The 24,198-nt window shown below is 37.5% G+C and overlaps 1 protein-coding gene across 1 annotated transcript; it reads left to right on the forward strand.

Moving 5' to 3' along the window:
• The first annotated feature begins 972 nt into the window (after positions 1-972).
• LOC114657640 (asialoglycoprotein receptor 2-like) lies at positions 973-16,511 on the forward strand. Its single transcript, XM_028809515.2, has 3 exons — positions 973-1,112; positions 6,947-7,047; positions 16,216-16,511. Exons 1-3 carry the CDS (start codon positions 1,056-1,058, stop codon positions 16,343-16,345), a joined length of 288 nt encoding a protein of 95 aa, XP_028665348.2. The 5' UTR covers positions 973-1,055; the 3' UTR covers positions 16,346-16,511.
• The last annotated feature ends 7,687 nt before the right edge of the window (positions 16,512-24,198 follow it).

A 24,198-nucleotide genomic window follows, 5' to 3' on the forward strand; every position in this document is an offset into this window, starting at 1 on the left:
GGAAGCCCTGCTGGCTGTAACTGTTAGTTGGGTGTCTTCTCCTTTAGCTTGGTCCGGTCAGGATTTTGTTTTTAAAGATTATTTATGGAATTGTTTTAACCTCCAGGGCACTTTATTTTATTTATTTATTGAAGTTCTGAACACTGCAGTATTTGGACACTTTGATTTCCATTGTTTTGGATTGTTTTACTAAAAGTATTGTTACAGTTTTGCACCTAACCCTTGCTATGTGCAAGAGTCCTCAGTTGCTTGGCTCATCCCTTGGCTACATTATCAATGGTAGTGGGTTCAAGGGGCTCATGGAAGGAAATAGTAGCATGGAGATAACCCACACTGTCACATAGGCGTAAAGTAAAAAAATCAATTTTTCCGATTATCAGACTTTCTGGGGTTAGTTTCCTGAAAACGTTCACACTTAGCAAGTAACGATCTAGCAACTTTTACTCTTGTTTCCATAAAGGATTCTTTTTTTTTCTTTCATTGAATTTATTAAAAGCATGTAACATTCCATGCAATCAAGTTCAACTTAACAAAAATCTTCTAAAGATGGGAATCCTAATAAAGAAAATAAAGTGCAACGTTGGTAATCCCGCCCTGCAACAAGCCTTATAAGTCAATTGAAGATAATCCACTGAGTACATTTTCAATGCAAAGTGCCATCATTAGTCCTAAAGATAAAATAACAGTACCAAAAGAAAGGTGAATTAAAACTGTCACACTAAAGTACCAATTAAGCAAAACCTTGTTTATAAGCACAACAACATCTTTATTGTATTCTGTGAAGTGTGACTCCATGTACACCTCTGTGGTGTGCTTATAGGTGTCAGTAGCAAAGAGGGCAGTTGCTGTCACCCAGGAGGCACCTCCAGATTCACTGTCTACAAAAAATATATATATAATGTTTTTTAAGTCTTTGCTCTGACTCTATGAACCTATAGTTATTTTTCTGCCATTTCTTATTTACAGCTAATCACAAAGAACTACAATGGTGGGATCACAAGGGAAAATCATATTATTTTGAAAAGTTTGAGAGAAAAGGATGGAATTATGCTGACATGTTTTGCAAAAAGAGAAGTTCAAACCTCACTATAATTAAAAAAAAAGAGGAACTGGTAAGATTATTCTCTATTATATTTTAAATCCAGGTATTTTTTCACAACAGAACTATTAGAAAGCACATATTCTTCATTTACCAAGTGAAAATGTTCATGAAGTGGTACAAACCCACATATCAGTGAAAGCTGAGACCATTTCAGCAAATAATTTATTCTATAGAAAAGAAAGGTACGGAGAACAGAGCCTTGAGGTACAACTTGAAGAGAACTTAAATCTACCAATTATATCAAAATTCTTTCTATCAGATTGATAATATTTAAACAAGGACAGTAAAGTACCAGAAATGCAATTGAAGAACAGCAAGACAAAAGTATATTAAGATTTACTCTATCAAAGGGCACATTAAGATTTTTTTTATACTGTGTATATTTTGTTACTCCCTGAGGAGAAATTGTGTTTTTAAAAAGACCTATGGATGTCAGAGCACATGGAGTAAGATGAAGCAAATAAAAGATGATGATTGGCTTTTTTCAACATTAGAGTCTCAGTGCTATGTAACATGCAAAAACCTGATTGCAAAGGTTTGTAAAGATCCTATGTAAAAAAATATGTCTGAAGCTGCTTAGTGACAATCATGTCCAGCATATGAATAGGAGATTGGAGAAGGTATCAGAACAGAATGGGTCAAGACCAGGTTTCTTAAGAAAAGGTGTAACAGCAGCATTGTTAAGAGAAGAAGAAACACAGCCGAAAGCTAGAGATATGTTATTAAGATAAGAAATAGGACCAGTCTTAACTGAGGTGCAGGCCTTAAGAAAAGAAGTAGGAGCAGGACTGAGTTGTGATAAAATCAGTCCACAAAGATTTAGAAACTTAATGGAGGTTGTCATTGGAAATTGAAAAGGAACGAATTGTAGAGAACTGTAATAAATATTACTGACTCTGCCCCTACAAAAGTGCTTCACACTCTTTGACGGAACTTCAAACAAATGAAATGAGTTGTTGTGTAAGTCTGCTTATTCTATAAAAAAAGATTATTGGGAATAACAAATCTTTTATGATGTGTCACAAAAGCAGACCACAGACATAAAAAGGTCTGGGACAACCATCCGTATATTGTGCCTTGGATGCAAATGGGTTTAAATCAATTGAGATGATCACAGGTTCAAGTCCAAAACAGAACTGAATATAATAGGAAAAGATGGCAGCTTTAAAGCCTGGGACTGGAAGTAACATCATCCATGGCGCCAGGACCTGCCGAGATTTCACGTGAATGGTCTGCAGAAGAATGAGAAAGAGAGATAGTGCAGCTCGCCACCCCCTGGTCTGGCATGGTAGTACCATTCTTAAGGCCTTTCAGATGTCTCCCAATTGCACGTGTGTGACAGATGGAAGGATAATAAGAGGGATGAGCTTTATTTAAGTAATCCCTACGCTTAACTATATGTTCATTGTAAGCCAGTTAGTGGAGAATAAGACCTGTTTTTTGTAAAGCCATTGAAACTACTGAGCTATTTATTGTTAACATCACTCAGGAGTGGGCAATGTCGGTCCTAGTGAGCCGCAGTGGCTGCAGTTTTTTGTTCCAACCCAGTTTCTTAATGAGAAGTCAAATATTGCAGACGAAGCATTTATTGCTTAATTGACTTAATTTGATGCTTCATTTAATTGGTCTCGCTTGTTAAGGTTCCCCACCCTTAACTGCGTATATCAATCTTATACCACTGCATTCAGTGTTTTAAATTCCTTATTAGCACCATAAGATGTAAATGACAAAGCAGCCAGCAGTTCTCCATCTTGCTTGTTTCCATTTACATATGTGTGTATTCATCATGCACTGTTTTATTTAATAAAAAACTTAATAGAAAAATGTGACAGACTGAAAATGATCCGTTTTAGGCTTCAAATCACTTGGATGATATCCTTAGAAGGAAAAAAATCTACAATATAAGAACCTTACATTACAGACTAGCAAGCAATAAAATTAAATAAGGTCTGAGACTGGCAAGGATTGGGTAGGAATGAAAACCTGTAGCCACTGTGGCCCTCCAGGACCAACATTGCCCACCCCTGCTCTAAGTTCTGAGGTATATAATGGGAAGAGTGACCAGCAGGGACATGTATGGGTCTTAGCAAAATAATTAAGTGTATTAGAACATATGTAAATATATTGAGAAGCCATGTCATCCAGACAGGACAGATCTGAAAGTCCAAGTTAGATGAGGCCTATTAGGACTATGACAAAGTTATGTACAGTATAGTTATGCATGTATAGATATATTGATTCCTCGATTTAGGAAAAAGAATACAAAGATTACATTCTATAAATTCATGATCAAAAATCCTACCCAAGGAAGTTGAGACAGCAATATTTAGAAAAACATAAGAACATATCAGTAGCCATATTTATCAGGCATTTCAATGCAGGAAAACTGTTCAAACTGGCTCATAAATCTAAGAGTGACATAAACTTGATCCGACTGTTAGGAGTAGAAATAAAAGCATTTTATCAATTTTCTGAATTTAAGGAACTACTCCTGACTTTACTAGGAATTAGAAGAGCTTGTGAGCTGTCTTAACCCTCTAGTAGCTATCAGAATCTGCCATTCAGGTAGAGATAGCAAGCACATCCTGAGAAAGACAGACTGTTTTAAAAACAATGGGCAACAATGAACTCATTAAAAGATGTCAATCTGACAGAGAGGGAATGATATTGTATGTTCACATGATCGCTCCATCTAAGCAGAGTACTGTATATGCGCTGTTAGCCAAAATGGAAGTAATGTTATGTTTTGACCACATGGTAAATGCAGCTTCATAATAGTGATAATTTACTGTATGTATGTCACAAGCAGTCTTTTCTCAAATTTTGCCCCAAACTTTGAACATCTTTACAAAGCATGAGGTAACATACAAGTTCAAACATATCCCCACCATTCCACGTGTATTAATATTAAAGTAAGTGTGAAAGAAATAGCAGGACACACAACAAAGGTTTGGGGCAGCCACCCGTTTAGTTTCCCTGGCTGTAAAAGGCTTAGATTTACATGTTAGAGTCCAAAACAGAACTGTTTAAGTATGAAGGATGAAGGTTTTTTTATAGGTGGTACACAAGAAATTACGTCCTTGGGGCTGGGACAGGAAGGATATCTCGTATGTGGTCTGCAGAGAAAAAAGAGAGAGGTTTAGTGCACCCCGATGCCCCCTGGCCTGACATGGAATTGGCATTTTCAAGTCCCTTTGGTTGACTCCCAAGAGCATGTGTATGATACACGTTAAATCCATGTACATCGACAAGTACATAATGATCATTGCTTCAAGTGTGGATGAGCACTTATGTCACAGGTGTCTGGTCACACTTCTAGGTAATCTAACTTCACCATTAAAATATCTGACTACGCCACCCAGTTTTATTAAGAGACTGGGAACTCCTGAAATTTACCAATAACAGCACACAGGTTTCTTTAAATTGGGCGGTGAGTAAACACACAATGAAAGACACAACAGTAATTTTAGAAAAAAAAACAACAGTAAGTTCTATTACACAAGACAATATAAGGTACATTAAAAAGATAAACGAACATAACAAAAACTAAACATATCAGGAATCAATTTCCCTTTTTTAAAAAAGGAAAATACACAGTCTACACTCTAAAAGTCCGTAAAAACAAGAATTGTAGGATACAACCTTTAGTGGTGCAGAGTCCAGTTTGGGCACTGTGTTACCCCAACACTTAATTGTTCATGGATGCACTCTGTTGTGTCAAATTGTTGACTCCCTGTCAGCGTCTCTTCGTTGTTCCTTTTTCTTCCACTCTGGGCTCCTTGTGTGGCTGGCACCTAGGCACGCCTCATTCCTCGTCTGTCAGCTTCGCTTGGTCCTCTCATGCGGCTTTCCTCTTTCGCTGGACCCACAACTGGCGTCTCCTTGTGGAGCTGTCTCTTCCTCCCTGGAAGTAAATGTTGCCGTCCTTGTGCCTCACGTCGTGTCAGCCAGGTACCCTTGTCTGCATGCAAGCCCCTGTGCCCTGTCCGAGTGTCTTGGCAGCGTTTCCTGTGGGTTCTCCCTTTCTGCCTTCTGCTGGCCAGCAGTTTATATTTACTTCAGCCCCTGCTGTTGTCAGTCCTGGACAAACAGTTTAATCAATGGCACATCTAAATTGCCTGGGTTTAACAATTAATAAAAACACAAGTTAACAAAATGTATGGTTACCAAACATTAATAAGTACAGATATGCTGATTAGGAACCAATATTTCCAAGCCAGGTAAATACAGACATTCTTCTAAGGCCAAACTTCAAAGCAGTGACTCCCTTGCAGGACAGCAAATACCATTAATAAGTCCACATATGCTGATTAGAAGCCAATATTTCCAAGCCAGGTAAATACAGACATTCTACCAAGGCCAAACTTCAAAGCAGTGACTCCCTTGCAAGACAGCAAATACCATTAATAAGTACAGACAGCCTTTTAACTTCTCAGCCCCCAGTCCCAACAGTGGGTGCCTAATGGAACCACCCAGTGCACAAAAAAAATGTAAAAGTGTCCCCCTCTGACACTTATATATGAACTGCAAGTGATATCACAGCATCAACACACAGGTTGACATGGATGCAAACTGTAGTACAGTAGCCAGCATATTACCCTGAACATAAGTATTGCATGTTGGGTGATTGACAACAAAATGTCACACATGTATACTTAGCTCTGCATTCCACAAACTCCTGGGGCATTCGTGTTATACTTTACAATCCCAGGAAGGGTCAAAAAGGCAGGTGAGGAGTCCCGGGTCATTGCATAAACAGACCCTCGCTGAAAATGGTGGGGGTGGGTTGATTCACAAAGAGAGACCCAGCACACAACTCTGGAAAAGAATTGGGAACACTGGAAGAGTGAACGCAACTTATAGCTGTGGGTATTCAGGAACTGTTACTTTACAAGGCACCTCCCAAGGCCATAACAGCAGGCTGATGATTCTTTTGAAAGTACAGTTGTGGATCATTCATTATTAAATAAAGATGCATGTTATCAGGCTTAACTCGAATATGGTGTGTGTGTGTCACAGTCTTTTCGTCTTGGTGCTTGTTACAGTATTATTCTTGATGTTGTTTTGGTCAAGTGGCAAAAATTACTACTTTGAATATTATTATTATTATTATTATCTTTGTGGTGAAGCCTTAGCGTTACATCAGAAAATTACAAATGGCATCATGAGTGACAATTTGCAGCAAGAGGAGCCATAAAATTGTGATATCATTCATTCTCAAATGCCAAACTGTTACTTTTAGCTGGGAGTAAGAATGGAACATTTTATATATACTTCTCATGTCCTACTATGATATAGGACAAATTCTTATTTAGTCAGACTTTTAGTGTGATTCCTCAGAGTAACTTGTAATTCTGAGATGCTTGATAAATATGGGCCTAGATCTAATGTATGAGAGCAACTATGTGTGGGGAAATCAACAAGTTATGTCCAGTCAAAGCATTCAAAAACAGTTAAAAAAGAATTGTCAAAAGAACAATTAGTAATTTTATGTATATTATAATCCCCAAGCAAAATCAAAGCTGGGCTTACAACTGAAGCATTTGGATGCAATTCATTTACAGTAGTTCAGACTGAAAGATATGGGCAGTAGCAGAACACTTATGAGAGAAACAATACTGTTGGTAACAATCAGAATGTCATGCACATTTTCCCCAAAATCTCTTTAAAAATATCCACTCTCCAACCACGAAACCAGTCCTACAGTCTAGGATTAGAAGTGTCATACCTGTAAAATTGGAAATGTAGTGTCCTGTGTCTGTAAAGATTGGAGCTGAACCTGTACAAGGTGCCATCATTGAAAAGTATATATCAAGAAATAATTCTCATTGTTTTATTTTTAAGAACTTCATATTGAATCACATTATGTTCCATACTTGGATTGGAGTGAAAAAAAAGAGTGGAAAATGGATTTGGATCGATGGGGAAGCCTTAGGAAGAGAAATGTAAGACATTTCATTTTTTTCCTTATTGATGTTAAGTAATAGTTCTCAAGAGTATGTGTACTGTACTGCAGTCTCGAAAAAAATTACTTTTTTTGATTATTGTGAAATATCATTATAATATAGGTTTTTGAAGGCAATTGCAATGTGATAAAAGTGGGCCTGTAAATCTTACTAAAATATTGTATAGGAGACATTTAGAAAGTAATAGTAATATTATTCAGTAAGGCAGCCATAAATAAGACACTAGAAAAATGCAAACACTTTTGACAAAAGCCATATAACTTAACAAAAACATCAAGAATTTACTGTTAGCACAGCTGATAATGTAAAATTTTAAAATGCAGAATACATTTTCTCTTTTTTCTAACTCTATTATTTTATCCATATTTATGAGTTCTGTTTTTAATTTATAGTATGGAATTCTTGTTTTTTTTTTTGTTTGTTTTTTTTAAAAGTAATGTTTTTATTTTTTACTTTTTATTGTTAGACAGCATTTAATCACTGTGGATTTAATTAGGCTTTTTTGATAATCAGGAAAAGACTGTTTGATGACAGAATTACAATAGATCCCTTCAAAGTGGTCGAAATTAAGTACAAATATAATACATTAAATAACTGATAATAGGCTCAGTACTCTAACGAAGAGTTAAAAATATAATAGCCTTACAACATTCATGCATTCATTGAATTCCAAGATATTACAGTATATGCCACCTGCCAATTACCATATTTGTAAAATAACGTAATGTTCTGTGCAGTGGATGCCTGAATCATTGAAAACAATCTGGCATTTTATTCATTAAATCATACAGCAATTCACTGTGGATAACAATACAAGTTAGAGCTTTCTCTGTGGTGTGACGAGTGGAAAAGCCAGAATGAAAATAGGCATTGTGTAATTAGGTGAAAAGTGAATGTTATTTGTATTCTCATCTATGAACTTGAATTAGAATTCAAAGCAGGTGCCTAATAAGTGTTACATACACCGAATAGCCACAACAATAAAACCACTAACCGGTGAAGCAAATAAAATTGATTATCTCATTACAATAGTACCTGTCAAGGGGTTGGATATGTTAGGCAGCATGTGAACAAACAGTTCTTGAAGGTGATGCGTTGGAAGCAGGAAAAATGGGCAAATATAAGTATCTGAATGACTTTGACAATGGCCAAATTGTGATGGCTAGACGACTGGGTTTGAGCATCTTCAAAATGGCAAGTCTTAGAGGGTGTTCTCAGTATGCAGTGGTTAGTACCTACCAAAAATTGTCCAAGGAATGACAACTGGTGAATTGGTGATAGGATCTTGGGTGCCCAAGGTTCTTTGATGTGCATGGGGAGTGAAGGCTAGCATATCTGGTCCAATCCCACAAATTGCTGTAAAAACGTAATGCTGGCCTTGAGAGTAGAGCAGTCAGAGTGCCCATGCAATCACCAAGCAAGCATCTGAACTGGACCATGGGGCGATGGAAAAAGGTGCCTGGTCTGATGAATCACATTTTCTTTTAGATCATGTGGATGTCTGTGTGTGTGTGCTTCATTTACCTGGGAACAGATGGCAGCAGAACGCAGTGTGAAGCTCTGGCCAATGTTCTGCTGGGATACCTTGGGTCTTGGCATTCATGTGGATGTTACATAGACATGTACCAGCTACCTAAAGATTGTTCCGGACCACATTCATCCTTTCATGGCAACAATATTCCCTGATGGCATTGGCCTCTTTGAGCAAGATAATGAGCCCTGCCAATCTGCAAAACTTGTTCAGGAACAGTTTGAGGAACATAACAAGAAGTTCACAGTGTTGACTTGGCTTCCATATTCCCCAGATCTCAATCTGATCGAGCCTCTATGGAATGTGCCTGAAAAACAAGTCTGATCCATGGAGACACCACCTTGTCTCTTACAGGACCTAAAGAATCTGCTTCACATGTCTTTTTTCCAGATATCACAGGACATCTTATGAGGTCTTATGGGGTCCATGCTTTGATGGGTCAGAGGTGTTTTAGCAGCACAAGGGAAGCCTACCCAATATTAGGCAGGTGGTTTTAATGTTGTGGCTGATCGGTACAGCTGAATTGTAGTATGTCTGTAATTGTGATTATTTACATTTTATTCTGCCCAGTAGTTGTCTGTGTGCTGTGGACTTTCTAGTCAGTGTGTGTTTGCTGTCACTAAGCCATGGTCAATTTCATTACGTATTGTTCTTACAAAAAGTAACTAGATAGAAAACCTGCTTCAGTGATGAGTTGCAGTTGGGGATTGACTGACCATCAGATCCTCCAGGACAATTTGTGGCGGGCTTTTCTCTATGGGACACAAACTATATGACTGAGAGAGAGAGAGATGGATAGGGAGCGAGTCAGGCATTACTTATAAACGGTGTGATGGATCAAGTGAAAAACAGACATGACATGAGCAGACTATACTACATCCTCAGTGCGTCTGTCCAATTGCATACTCCTACTAACTCCCAGGCCTCCCCCATCCCAAAACACAACTGACTAACCAAATCAAAAACAAAAGGAAAGTGCAAGACAAAGACCAGAAGAGAGGCAGGGAAAACATATTAAAAAAAATAAAGGAGCAGAAGTTAAAACTATGGAAAAAAGAAATGAAATAACTCAAACAAGGGACTGAAACATGTAAGTAAACTAGAGAGTGAGGGGCTACAGCAAGGTCATAGTGTAGAACTACTCAGCTCAGCAGGCTCTGTACTAGATTGCTTTTGATATTGCATGCCCCAAGGCAGCCTATTAATTTACACAAATGAAAAGAAAACTTAAATGGTCTACTAAGCAAAAAACTAAGTTGAAAGTTTTGAAACTTGCTAGCATCTGCTGTTAAACAGGATGCCGTGATAGTCAAATGGTATGTTTTTCATTCTATTTTTTTCATTAAATGTAGTCAATGACCTGAAGTGTTTCATTCTTTATTTTACCAGAAAGTCAATTTTAAACATACGGAGTGGGGTGAACATTAGCTAGCAAGCAGCAAACAGAAAATCCCTAACTCTATATATCACTTATTCTAAATTTTTGTTATGGTTCTTCCAAGTACAGTATCTGTAGTGTAGCAGAACATGAACGGTGAGAGGCAGAAGGATAAAAGCAGCTAAAGGAGTTTTAGAGAATCAGGGATACATTATGACATCCATGCAGCTCATGGTTATTATGCCAGCCAACATACTGCACTATTTTACTTACAAACAAAAAAGGGGAATGTTTTGTGTACAGAGATGGTTGGTTTGGGTGACTCTGGCCAAACATCCAGGGACAATTTTTGATCCCAGTCCATTTCCTGGTTACAGTCGTGTGTCTATCAATCCCTAAATGTTTGTTGGTTGCTACTGGACAATAGTTATTAAACTTCTTTGAAACAACTAAATGGGGTGAACATATCTTATCTCTGATTTTAGTGATTCAGTAGTGTCTTCTTTAATTTTTTGTGGACATACAGTTAGGTCCATAAATATTTGGACAGAGACAACTTTTTTCTAATTTTGGTTCTGTACATTACCACAATGAATTTTAAATGAAACAACTCCGATGCAGTTGAAGTGCAGACTTTCAGCTTTAATTCAGTGGGGTGAACAAAACGATGTGAGGCAACTAAACCATTTTTTTAACACAATCCCTTCATTTCAGGGGCTCAAAAGTAGTTGGACAAATTAAATAACTGGAAATACAATGTTCATTTCTAATACTTGGTTGAAAACCCTTTACTGGCAATGACAGCCTGAAGTCTTGAACTCATGGACATCACCAGATGCTGGGTTTCCTCCTTTTTAATACTCTGCCAGGCCTTTACTGCAGCGGCTTTCAGTTGCTGTTTGTTTGTGGGCCTTTCTGTCTGAAGTTTAGTCTTCAACAAGTGAAATGCATGCTCAATTGGGTTAAGATCAGGTGACTGACTTGGTCATTCAAGAATTTTCCACTTCTTTGGTTTAATAAACTTCTGGGTTGCTTTGGCTGTATGTTTTGGGTCATTGTCCATCTGTATCATGAAATGCCGCCCAATCAATTTGACTGCATTTAGCTGGATTTGAGCAGACAGTATTTCTCTGAACACCTCAGAATTAATTCGGCTGCTTCTGTCCTGTGTCACATCATCAATAAACACTAGTGTCCCAGTGCCACTGGCAGCCATGCACGCCCAAGCCATCTGACTGCCTCCACCATGTTTTACAGATGATGTGGTATGCTTTGGATAATGAGCTGTTCCACGCCTTCTCCATACTTTTTTCTTGCCATCATTCTGGTAAAAGTTGATCTTGGTTTCATCTGTCCAAAGAATGTTTTTCCAGAACTGTGCTGTTTTTTTTAGATGTTCTTTAGCAAAGTCCAATCTAGCCTTTCTATTCTTGAGGCTTATGAGTGGCTTGCACCTTGCAGTGCACCCTCTGTATTTACTTTCATGCAGTTTATGGTAGACTTGGATATTGATATGCCTACCCCCTGGAGAGTGCTGTTCACTTGGTTGGCTGTTGTGAAGGGGTTTCTCTTCACCATGGAAATGATTCTGCGATCATCCACCACTGTTGTCTTCCGTGGACGTCCAGGTCTTTTTGTGTTGCTGAGTTCACCAGTGCTTGCTTTCTTTCTCAGGATGTACCAAACTATAGATTTTGCCACTCGTAATATTGTAGCAATTTCTCAGATGGGTTTTTTCTGTTTTCACAGCTTAAGGATGGCTTCTTTCACCTGCATGGAGAGCTCCTTTGACCGTATGTTGTCTGTTCACAGCAAAATCTTCCACATGCAAGCACTACACATCAAATCAACTCAAGGCCTTTTATCTGCTTAATTGATAATGACATAACAAAGGACTTGCCCACACCTGTCCATGAAATAGCCTTTGAGTCAATTGCCAAATTACTTTTGAGCCCCTGAAATGAAGGGATTGTGTTAAAAAAATGCTTTAGTTGCCTCACATCGTTTTGTTCACCCCACTGAATTAAAGCTGAAAGTCTGCACTTCAACTGCATCTGAGTTGTTTCATTTAAAATTCATTGTGGTAATGTACAGAACCAAAATTAGAAAAAAGTGGTCTCTGTCCAAATATTTATGGACCTAACTGTAGGTGTACCAATGAAAAAGCTTATATCACAATCAAACATCCTGCAATGTTTGCATTAAATCTAAAATCTGGGCTGCTGTATTTCACTCTGGTGATAATGATGAGCAGTAAAAATACACTTATATACAATAAACATGAGAAAAAATCAGACAGAAAAACAGGGCAATGCAAAATTTGTGTTCTATCAGTGTTGATGATTTCACCAACATATCAAACACCTAATCAAAATGAGCTAAAAGCAGTGCACCTATTGCACACTTTGAAATATTAAAGGTTGCCACTGAGCCCAGTAAATTTGTTTTATAGTTCAATAAGTATATTGTGAGCAGGGTCTCATCCCAAATTGTCAAACGTGTAAAGATTTCTACACTTTCTCTTATTATTTATATAGAAAGACATTTTAATAACATTCTTGACAATTACATTTTCACTACTTTCATTCTTACAAATTTATTTTCAATTGTGTGCTGTGTGTTTTTTTTATCATTGTGAAGCATAATTGTCTGGGACAGAGGTGCATTGGGCAGTGATGCTTTAGAATGTTTGAATCATTGTTCAATGATTGATATGCCATTAGTGTGAACTATGCCCGTTTTCCCCCACGTTCATCTACTTTCACAAGGGGATAATTCTATGTCCTCACTCAGTCTAAGATATCCTAGTATAATACTTGATGATGCAAAATTGTAAGAGCAGAAGAGAAGACATGCCTTTGATCCAGTGCCATTCGGCCTAGTGCAGTTTTATGTATATATTGTGAAGACTGGCTCGGACACAGACAGGCAGACACGTACATGTCACCCAACACACGTTTATTTAATTGACTATTTATAATGTTCCTGTGCCCAGATACCCCAAAGTCCTGGCCACAACACAATGCCTTCTTCAGGCCGCCTCCTTGTCTCCCTCCCGACGTCATCCTACTTCCTCCCAATTCTTGTCCATGACTGGAGGGAGGTGGCCCCTTTTATACACACCCGGATGTGCTCCAGGTACTCCCCGGCAATCTTCCACCGGCACTCCCCAGTGTGGCGGAAGTGTCGGCTGTGTACCAGGAAGCACGACGGGTGTCCCTTCTTCTCTTCCCCCAAGCACCTCCGGGTGTGGCGGAAGCGCTGGGGTCCAGGGTCCCCAAGGCATCAGGGCACCCCTGGCGGTGGCCACGGGCCCCTACAGGGTAGAGCTTCCAAGCTCTGTACCCATGGCCCCTAATACAACCAGGGCGGGCGACCCCTCGCGTTCTGGAGGAGGAATGAGCTCTCCTCCTGTCCTCCTGGGCATCCCGGCCGGGCGTGAACCCCGTCCAGGTGCCACAATATTAAGTATTATGATAATATTGAGTGCCACAACCTTAGTAGCATTTTACTAAATGTGATGAGGAATTCTACTTAACATATTTAGTAAAACTTCATTACAAATGTTTTTAAAAAGCATGAGCTGTTACCTCTGAGACAATTGACTCTTATCTTTGGGTCAGATTAAAATTGAATAGTTTTTGTCCAGTAGTGCATCTCCTTCCTGTCTTCCAATGGATTTCTTACAGAAACTGAAATCCTTGAACCATTCTAAGACATGCCATGACAAGCTGAGGACAGCCATTAAATAGGATATTAGGGAGGCTAAATGTCAGAGAGGAATATAGCAGATAAAGCAAAAGAATCACCAAAGACATTCTTTCAGTATTTTAGTGGTAAAAAACAGTCAAGGAGGAGGTGAAGTACATCAGGAATAGTAAAGAAGAATTAAAAAATACAGACAATGAAATAGCAGATGCTGTAAACTTTAATTTTTCTGGGGTCTTCACATGTGAGGAAACAGATAACCTTCTAGCAGTTAAAGGGACTACTAAGAAGGTCCTGAGGGATTTGGAAATTGTAGAGGAGAAGTACTGCTTAGAGTAAATACACTGAAATCTAACAGATCACCAGGACCAGACAATATTTATCTTCAAGTTATTAAGGGTGTTAGCGAGTACATATAAAAAACCTTGAAGCAAAATTTTAGGAAGTCATTGCGCACTGGGGAAATTCCAAAGGACTGGAAAATGGCAAATATTATCCCGTTATATAAAATTGGTGACTGGTCAGAACCAAGCAAGTATAGGTCAATAAGCTTAACATACTGTACATCACAGGTAAATTGAAGGATGGAATTATTAAGGGTAAGACTGAACAACACATGTTAAGAACAGTTTTACTGAACAGTCACCATGTTCAGAAGCAGGAGGTCATGTTTTTACCAACATGCTGGAATTCTATGAGGAAGCAACAAAGGGATATGATCAAAGTGGAGCATATGATGTTATTTATCTTGAATTTCAGAAAGCATTTGATAAAGTGCCACATGAGAGGTTGGGCATTAAACCAAAAGAAGTTTTTAGATGGGTGCAGAATTGGCTCAGACACAGGAAGATTATGGGTTATGGTGCAAAGAGCCGTATCAGAATTAGCAGATGTCGAGTTCCACAGGGGTCAGTGGTAGGACCGCTGCTATTTTTAATATATAAAAATAATGTGGATAGAAAAATAAGTAACAAGCTGGTTAAGTTTGCAGATGATACCAAGCTAGGCGAATCTGTTGAATCATTACAGTGGGAGTTGGACAGCATGCAGACTTTGGCAGATATGTAAATACACAATGGGATGTTGGAAAATCAAAAGCACACCTTATGAGATGGATTTAGGAGACATAATGGACTTGACACTATCAATTGCTAGAAAGTGTTCAGAACCCATTATGAAGGCTAACGGAATGTTAGTTTATATATGTAGAGTACAAATCCAAAGATGTTATGCTCAAGCTTCATAACACACTGGTGAGCCTCAACAGGAGTATGGTGTACAGTTTTGGCCTCCAGGCTACAAAAAGGACATAACAGCAATTGAATAAAGAAGAGCAACTAGGATGATTCTGGAGCTGCAAGAGAAGAATTATGAGTAAAGACTAAAAGAGCTGAACCTTTTCAGCTTAAGCAAAACAAGATTAAGAGGAGACATGATTGAAGTGTTCAAAATTGTGAAGGGAATTAGTACAGTTGATAGTCTATTATTTTAAAATGAGTTCATCAACAACACGAGGACACAGTGGGGACACATTTTGCTGAGAAAATGCAGTTGTAGTCACTACAACATTAGCCTGGTTTTGCGACTCTATCCTAGTTGTGTCACGGCTTTGGTCACCTGAGATGCACTTGGATTTATTATTATTTTCACTCATATGTTGCACACCACATGAAGTTATCAGTAATTAGCATTACAGCTATAAACCTCATTTCATAGCCTGAGAAAGTCACTACCAAGCTGCTAGTGTTAGCATATAATGTCGGACAATGGAATAAAATTTTTCTTCCTAAACCAAGCAACCAGACAGACACATAGATACACAGATACACACACAGACACATGTGCTTTTATTAAGGTAGTTAAGCTGATTTTTGTCTACCTGACATCTGTTCTCTCTTTCACATATTCACCGTTAATGTTTGCGATGCAACACCGATTGGAAAGTATTTTGTAATGGATTTAGGAATGAAATGCATCAAATTCCAGTAGAAGGTTCATCACAAAATTAGCACTGATTTTATGAATCCCATACCAAATGGCATATAATAAAGACATAGCAACCAGATGGACACACAGACATAGACACTTGTCCTTTTATTAAGGTGGATATTTTCAGGAGGCGGCACGGTGGTGCAGTGGGTAGCGCTGCTGCCTTGCAGTTTCCTCCCACAGTCCAAATACATGCAGGTTAGGTGGATTGGTGATTCTAAATTGGCCCTAGTGTGTGCTTGGTGTGTGGGTGTGTTTGTGTGTGTCCTGCGGTGGGTTGGCACCCTGCCCAGGATTGGTTCCTGCCTTGTGCCCTGTGTTGGCTGGGATTGGCTCCAGCAGACTCCCGTGACCCTGTGTTCGGATTCAGCGGGTTGGAAAATGGATGGATGGATGGATATTTTCAGGATATGTTTATATACCTATATGACTTACTAAGTAAAGTTTAATTTAAACACTTGTGATGTTCATATTTTGAAACACTTCCAGACTGATCTGTTTTTTAAAAATTTTTATAAGCTCCTTTTCCTCTTACTTACAGATTTGCTGATATTGAACAAGAGAAGCATGGGCATGATTGTGGTAATATAATGAAAGGTGGTACATTGTTAGCAGCACCTTGTAAAACTCCTAATTACTGGATCTGTGAAAAATTTACTGTGCAGAAGTGATATATAGATCTCTTAAACATGGAACCCTTTTTTCATTTTGTGTAATTAATATAACTTCTGTAATTTATCTTAAATATTTTATCTTAGAAACATTAAAAAAGCATTGTTTGTTAAATGTATAATTTTATAAATTCAATAAATAAAGAAACAAATATGAAAATAAAGTGTAAATACTGTACATACAATTAAACATCTTTAATTCATTTTATTTTACAAAATGTACACTGTGTTGCAAATGCACTTCTTTTCTTTGCCTGGGTAGGATTCTTAGGATTATGCAGGATTATTATTGAAGACAAGCACACCATGAGGCACTTTGCACCTGCTTGTGCACATTAATGTTTCAAGTGTTTTAGACAAATTTTGTTGCTTTGTCCTCCTTTTTTGCCATGTATACGGCAGTTTGCTTTTCTCTTCTTTAGCATTGTGTTGCTTATTTTGTTTTCCTGTCTAGAAGATGATTTATGTGTAGGTTGGTACTTACAGCTTAAGAGAGCTGCATTCTGCTCCTGGTCTTGTGCTGTGCATGTGGAATTTGCACATTATCCATGGACCTGTGTTGTGGTGTTCCAATTCTCCAGTCTTTATTAACATCAAATAGTCATGAGTATTAGGGTAGTTAATGACTTTAAATTATCTCTGTGTAAATGTTTGTGCTATAAGAGACTAACATCCCATGTGCTAGATATAGCTTTGCGTGATGATGCTTCTGCTCAATTTTACCTAATAATGAGTTAAGTAGATAGAGAAAATTAACGAATGTTTATGCATAGAGAAATATGAGAGGGTTCTTAAAAACTTTTTTACTGCCTATTTCACTTCTAAAACCTCCTGTTTAGTAACAATATATCTTTTACCTTGGGTTAGACCTTGCTAGTGAAGTACAATTCCAAGAATTCCATCATTATTAGCACTCTAGGAAAACTCTTCCCTGAACTGTTTCAAAAGTGTCAGTCTGGAGGTGAAAGGTTTGTGTAAGTTCCCAATATTGTAATTACATACGCTACAAATATAGCCACACTGGGAGTTCATACAACAGTCTTTGCTCCATTTTATTTGGTCCAGAAATTACCCTCATTAATAGTCTACTATGCTTAGAAAGGCTTTAATTTTCCTGTAATTTTCAAGTTACATGTAATAAGCATGATGCACACACCTTGGAAATTAATGATTAATGGATTGTCTGAACACTCAACCCAGGTAATTTCCTTGTCTCACCGTGAATTTACATTTTGATTTGTAAACGCGTTATTCAAATGATTGTGGAGGAATAAAATAATTTCAAGTGAGTAAATACATTTCCATGTAAATGTTTGGACAAATGACATATTTTGTTGACATTTGAAGTAAAAAATAGTAAATGCAACTATGACTGCCAAAAAACAATGACATTTCTTTTTTAAATGTGAATGCACTGTGTAACAATAACACAAAACAGTGTTAATGTTTTGAGGCACCTTGTGATAAAACCTGTATAATAATAAATAATAAAGAAAAACTAAAGAAAATGCATGCTAAATGCAAGTTGAGTCTTCCTCAGACTGGAGTCCTCTCAGGGTGACTGACTAAGATGGTGGCTCCTCTAGTTATGACATGTAAAAGCCGACATCCAACAAGGAGAAGTAGCCAACAGCATGAAGATGATCGCCCAGTGGGGCTGAAAGCTTAAAGCCGATGGACTCCTAACGATTCAGCTAAACGCAAAAAGCACTGAACCTACTGCAGAAAGGGATAAAGATGAACTCGCAGCTGAACATAAGTTGCATCTGTTCTCTACTCATCAAGGGTGCATTTATATGTTATGTATTCTGCAGCATATACAGTTAAAGTTTTCTGGCTTATAATACAGACAGTTTCACCTGCTAAAAATGCTTAGTTAATTTAGTGTTGGACAGGAGAATACACAATTTGGGTGACCAGGTTAGGAAATTGATAGTGATTAGGCAAACCGAAAATTGGATTGACTCAATTTATTTAGACAATTTGGTTACTTCTGATTTGGCCTCAGTCTCTCCAGGTCCCACTATAGTCTGTGCGTGGCCAAAATCGGCAGCACCAATTCAGTCACTGCGCAAGTGGGTAACAGTGAGACTGTGGGGGGAGGGGTTTAAGAAGTCAAACCTCAGTTCCTTGGCATCTAGGTTACCAATTTGGACCAAGAACAGATTCTCAACATTCTGCACCACACATATGAAGCAGGGTAACAAAAAAGTGCTCATAATTGTTGATTCCACAGTGCTGAAAGTTAGAATTCCAAACCATATTAAAGCCTTCCAGGGATGAAAGTATCTGATATTGAGGCTAAATTATATCTTTTGGCCAACAATGAAGTATCTACCTTATTGCTGCATGTCAGCATTAATGACATGTATTTTTCAGCAATCTTAGGTATTAATGGGGAACTTAATCTGCCTATGCACCAAAGCAAAAAGAAAATGTCGACATTTAATAGTGTCTGGCTCCTTACCAAGATCATATAGAAGTGATGTTATTTATTGCAGATTGTGTTCCCTTCACTGCTGGCTAGTAACCTGGTGTGAAAATAAAAACATAGCCTTTGTGAACAATTGGGGGTGAACTTTGGAAAAAGACTGGATTTTTCAAGAGAGATGGTCTTCATACTAACTGGAGGGGAACTTTTGTTTTATCGCCAAATATGTCAGCAAAACTGCCTGGCTGAATGATCAGAACACCAACCAGAATGCAGTTTTGTGATCTTAAATCACAGGCTGTTGTTTATCCCACCTGTTACCATCCTGAAGCTGTTACCCATAATCCCTGTTGGAGGGTGTCTTTTAAATTTGGCCATGATGCAAACTTTAAATTACATGATAACCAAAAAATAAGATGTATAATTAGACCATAAGATAAAACCAGATCCTCCACAAGGATTGTAATTGTAACTTAGTTCAAGTTAAAACAAAAAAGATGCAGTTTTAAATCTTGCTTATTAAAAATTTACTCTGTTGGAAGTAAAGCTGCTTTGGTAAATGTTATATCAAGTACAAAATCTGATTTGCGTCTTCTCTTTGAAACTTGTCGTAATAAATCTGACACTATTCCCCTAGCTGAGGCGACATCAGGTGGATTCACATTTCTTCATAAATCTAGAGATACCGGTTGAGGAGGAAGCCATGGAATAATTTATTGTGACAAAATGCAAACTGCTTCTAAACGTTTTTGCTAAATTCACATCCTTTGAAACACTCGTTTTAAGTATTAAAACAGATTCCATTACAATTGTAGTGCTAATCTACAGACCACCAGGGTCATATTCATTGTTCATGTCTGAATTTGGCAACCTTTTATCTGATTTGGCTATATATTATGATTGTGTAGTGTTAATGGAGATTTTTAATGTACACAATAATGTGGAAACTGACACTTTTAGCAAAGGTTTTACTTTTTTGTTAAATTCAGTAGGATTTTGTCAGATTGTCAAAGGTTCAACTCATAATCATAACCATACATTAGATCTAACTATAATGTACAGAGTTGAAATAGAAAATTTAAATATTACTCCATTAAACAAAGTTATTTCTGATCATTACTTAATTACATTTGATTTGGTTATGCCCTTACCGGTACATTCACAGATTAAAACAAAGGTAGGATGACATCTGGATTGCAACTCTGCATCAAAATAGATAGATATTTTGAGTTAAATCAAGTGTAATCAAGGAAATGATTTAGATAAGCTAACATCAAACTATAATAAGACTTGAGAGAAGCTTTGGATACAGTAGCTACCCTTAAAGTAAAAGTGATTTAAGTGCAGAGAAACTCACCATGGTTTAATGAGAGCACTCAAGTTCTTAAATTAGAGTGTTGAAAACTGGAGAGTAGATGGAAACCAACAAAGCTGCAGGTCTTTTGAAGTGCATGGACGCACAGGCTACTATTCTGCAATAAAAGATAACAACAATAATAACCCTCGTGTACTGTTTAGAAAAATGACTAATTTAACAAATGGGTATTCAGAACTACAGTGCAAAATACCAACAGACATTAGCAGTGCAAACTTTATGATCTTCTTTAATGAGAAAATTGAAAATATAGGATCCTAGATCACAGCATCACAGCGCAAACCTATTAATTCTGTAGCTTGGCAAACTCTGTTTCACCTTGCATTCAACACTTTTAGAAATTTAATTCTGTAACAGAACAGGAAGTCTTACCTTTAGTTTCTAGAATGAAACCTACTATTTGTTCCCAAGATCCAGTGCCAATAAAACTAGTAAAAGGCACAATGGATGTCCTGGGAACACCTATTCTTAGCATTATCAATAGTTCATTATTGCATATAGCAGTACCTGATGCAGTAAAAGTGTCAGTTATTAAACCATTCTTAAAAAGTCAGACCTACACCCACATATACTTAATAATTATAGGCCCATTTCAAATTTACTCTTTCTATCTAAAATACTTAAAATCACCAATCAGCTTCAGTGTCACCTTATACATCACAAATTTTAAGAAAATCTAGTCTGACATCCGTCCAATCATAGCACAGAAACTGCACTAACACATGTTGTAGTTATATTGTTAGATTTAAACATAGTGTTTGATGCCATTGATCATTTTGTTTTACTACACAGACAGGAAACTGGAATTTGGCTTACAGGTACTGTCCTTGCCTAGTTTAGTTCTTATTTATGAAATCGAGTCTAGTACACACAGAAATGTGCTGACAGTACTCCATCATTATACACAGAAGTGAGATATGGTGTCCCGCAGGGCTCAGTACTGCGACATTTACTATTTTCACTTTGCATGCTTCCTCTGGAATCTATCATTAGAAAACATTACTTTAATTTTCTCTCATTTGCAGATGACGCACAATTATATCTTTCTTTTAGACCAAATGATGTGTCTCAGATGTTGTCCTTAATTGGAGACTAACAAGAGGGCCCACAATCTAGGCATTATCTTTGACACATGCATGTCATTTAAAGGGCCCATTACAAAACTGTCCAAAACTTATTTTTCCATTTCAAAAAATTTTGGAAAAATTAAGGCATTTTCTAAATATTCAGGATACTGAGAAATTAATTCATGTATTTATTTCTAGTAGGATTGACTACTGCAGTGCGGTGTTCATTGGCTTCAAAACTTTATGCAGTTTTCAGTTAATTCAAAATGCTGCTGCAAGAATTACAAGAACAAGAAAATACAAACACATAATGCCAGTACTTAAATCCTTACACAGGCTCCCAGTTAAGTTTAAGGCAGATTTCAAAATCCTCCCTTTGACATATAAAGCCTTAAATGGCTAAGGTCCTGTTTACTTATCTGAACTTATCATTACTTACAAACTAGGGTGCAAATTAAAGATCTCAAGATGTCAGTCTGCTTATAATTCCAATGATTAATAAAATAACAGTGGGAGATCAAGCTTTTAGTTATAGTACAGGGTCCCAAAGCTGTGATATGGTCTGCCTGCTACTGTAAGAGATGCCCCTTCAGTCTCAGCATTTAAATCCAGGCTGAAGACTCACTACGTCAGTTTAACATACCCTGAGAAGACCTGCTGATTAGCTGTGCAGACTGCATCTTTGTTGTTAGTCATTACTACTAAAACATGATTAATATGATTTTTATATTTTGTTACTAACACTAATGTATTCTGTTTCTCTTCTCAGTACTCACATGTGGCACTTGCTGCCACGGCTCAAGTTGTTTGCCTGACTATCTAAAAGTCATCTCTGATAAAGGAGCACTGGAATCTTCAGGTAGAAGGATCCTTTCATCAGAATGGCTGGCCCAGCACTGACTCAGCTGTGGAATGGCCAGTAGTCGGGAGGCAGCTTGTTGCCTGAGGTCTCCAAGACTCCAAACAACTCAGTATCCTCATATGTGATAGTTGTATTTGTGAGTGAATGGTATAATCTATTCTTGCATTTTGCTTTGTAATTTGTACAATTGTATTGTATTCCTGAGTTGGCAATGATAGAATAGCCATCTAGCTCTATGAAGAGAATTGGTTGTGTTCTGCTCTGTGTATCGTATTTACCCCATTATTTGATACCCATTGTATGCCCAACCAAACTGAAAAGGGGTCTCTCTCTAAATTGCCACTCCCAAGATTTCTTCCATTTTCTTTCCCTACATTTTTTGTTTTTTCTTGTCTTTTTAGGGAGTCAAGGCTGGGAGACTGTCAAAAATAGGGTCTGTTAAAGCCCATTGCGGCACTACTTGTGTGATTTTAGGCTATACACAAAATAAATTGTTGTTGTTGTTGTTTTATACGGGGAGGAAGAGGCAGGTTCAGGTGGGCTGTCCCCAGAAGTAATGTCAGTGGAGGACAGCTGTCAATGATACTTTCTGCAGAGGGAGGAAAAAAGACATCGTTATTACACAATGCCAACCCCTGGATCGGTGGAAAATTACCATTACCAAAGACCTTAAACTGTCTGCCATGCACCTTCACATGACAACAGTTAGGATTTATTTGAACTCAAAAATTTAAATAAATATTTCCACAGTCATTAAGAAATGGCAGTTAAGGGAACTGTGGAAGTCAAGACAGGATCTAGAAACCAAGAAAACTGACAGTTAGAACAGCTAGTATATTCTGCAGAAAGGAAAAAGCAAAATCCCCTTAGTATTGCAAGAAACCTACAGGCATATTTAGCAGAGAAAGGAGTGGTACTGTGCAGCGTTACTGACATGGACATGGTGACATGCATAAGTCAGAAGTATTTTTCAATCAAAACGCTGAGGACACATGAAGTTAAAATCAAACTCTGGCCACAATCATAAAAAGGTTTTTAGAAAGAAAAAGAGCAGCATTTGAAGAAAGGGGCAACTTGCCAGTGGCTTAGTATAATAATAATAATAATAATTCTTTGCATTTATATAGCGCTTTTCTCACTACTCAAAGCGCTCAGCAATTGCAGGTTAAGGACCTTGCTGAAGAGCCCAACAGAGTATGGGGGTGGATATCTTATACTTTAGGATTATGTGGCAGCAAGTGGCACAAGAACCTTTGTGTGAGTACAGGAAAGAATGGATTTCACTAAATATCAACAAATGCACAAGGTGAATGTCAGACAGACAGTCAGAAAACTTAAAAAGTGTCAAAAAGGATAGCGTCTAAAACAAGACAACAATCCAAAATACATTTACTTTGAAGTAATTTAAGTAACACAAAGTGAAAGTTTTGAAAATGATCCTCGCAGTCCTCAGACTTTAACATTATTGAAAATCCATCAGTAGATCTTAAATGTGCCGTTCACACAAGAGAGCCCAGGAATATGTCACAGCTGGAAGTGATCTGCAAGTAGCAATGGGGAACAATTTTGAAAACAAGAATTTAAAGACTCAGAGTAGGCTTCAAAAAATGTTTGCAAGCTGTTCTTTTTGCCAAATAAGGGCTACGAAGTACTGACTTAGTGATGTGTCAGACTTTTTAAAAATGAAACATTTTCTCTGATTTTTTTCGTGTTTCTTTAGTTCATTAAATAAATCATAACTGTATATTAAAATGCCATTGCTTTAGTTCAACAAAATATGTAAGTTGTTCAAAGGTGTCCAAACTTTTATATGGAACGGTAGTTAAAGATATCAACTAGACACATCCACCTTAATAAAATGATTAGTGTCTGTGTGTCAGTCTGCCTGCTATGTCTCAATCATTCCAATAGATGGCACACCACAAACACTAACACTGCTTTTATGAATCCAATATCAAATGGCATATAACAGAGACATACTCAGTGCATGAGGCACTGCAAACATTAACACTTAAGTCTACATTGGTTACTTTTTTTTTGATCAGTTATTTATTCAGAGTAAGATATTTTAACATAGCAATGTAAAAAACAAAAAAAGAAATTACAAACTGTGTTTGA

This window comes from Erpetoichthys calabaricus, chromosome 9 (assembly GCF_900747795.2).
Source record: "Erpetoichthys calabaricus chromosome 9, fErpCal1.3, whole genome shotgun sequence".
In the NCBI taxonomy this organism is placed as follows: Eukaryota; Metazoa; Chordata; class Cladistia; order Polypteriformes; family Polypteridae; genus Erpetoichthys; species Erpetoichthys calabaricus.

Coding starts and splice junctions, on each gene's coding strand:
- LOC114657640 (XM_028809515.2), top strand. CDS start 1,056: ATGTTTTGCAAAAAGAGAAGTTCAAACCTCACTATAATTAAAAAAAAA. Junction 1,113..6,946: donor TTAAAAAAAAAGAGGAACTG/GTAAGATTATTC, acceptor TTTATTTTTAAG/AACTTCATATTGAATCACAT. Junction 7,048..16,215: donor GAAGCCTTAGGAAGAGAAAT/GTAAGACATTTC, acceptor TCTTACTTACAG/ATTTGCTGATATTGAACAAG.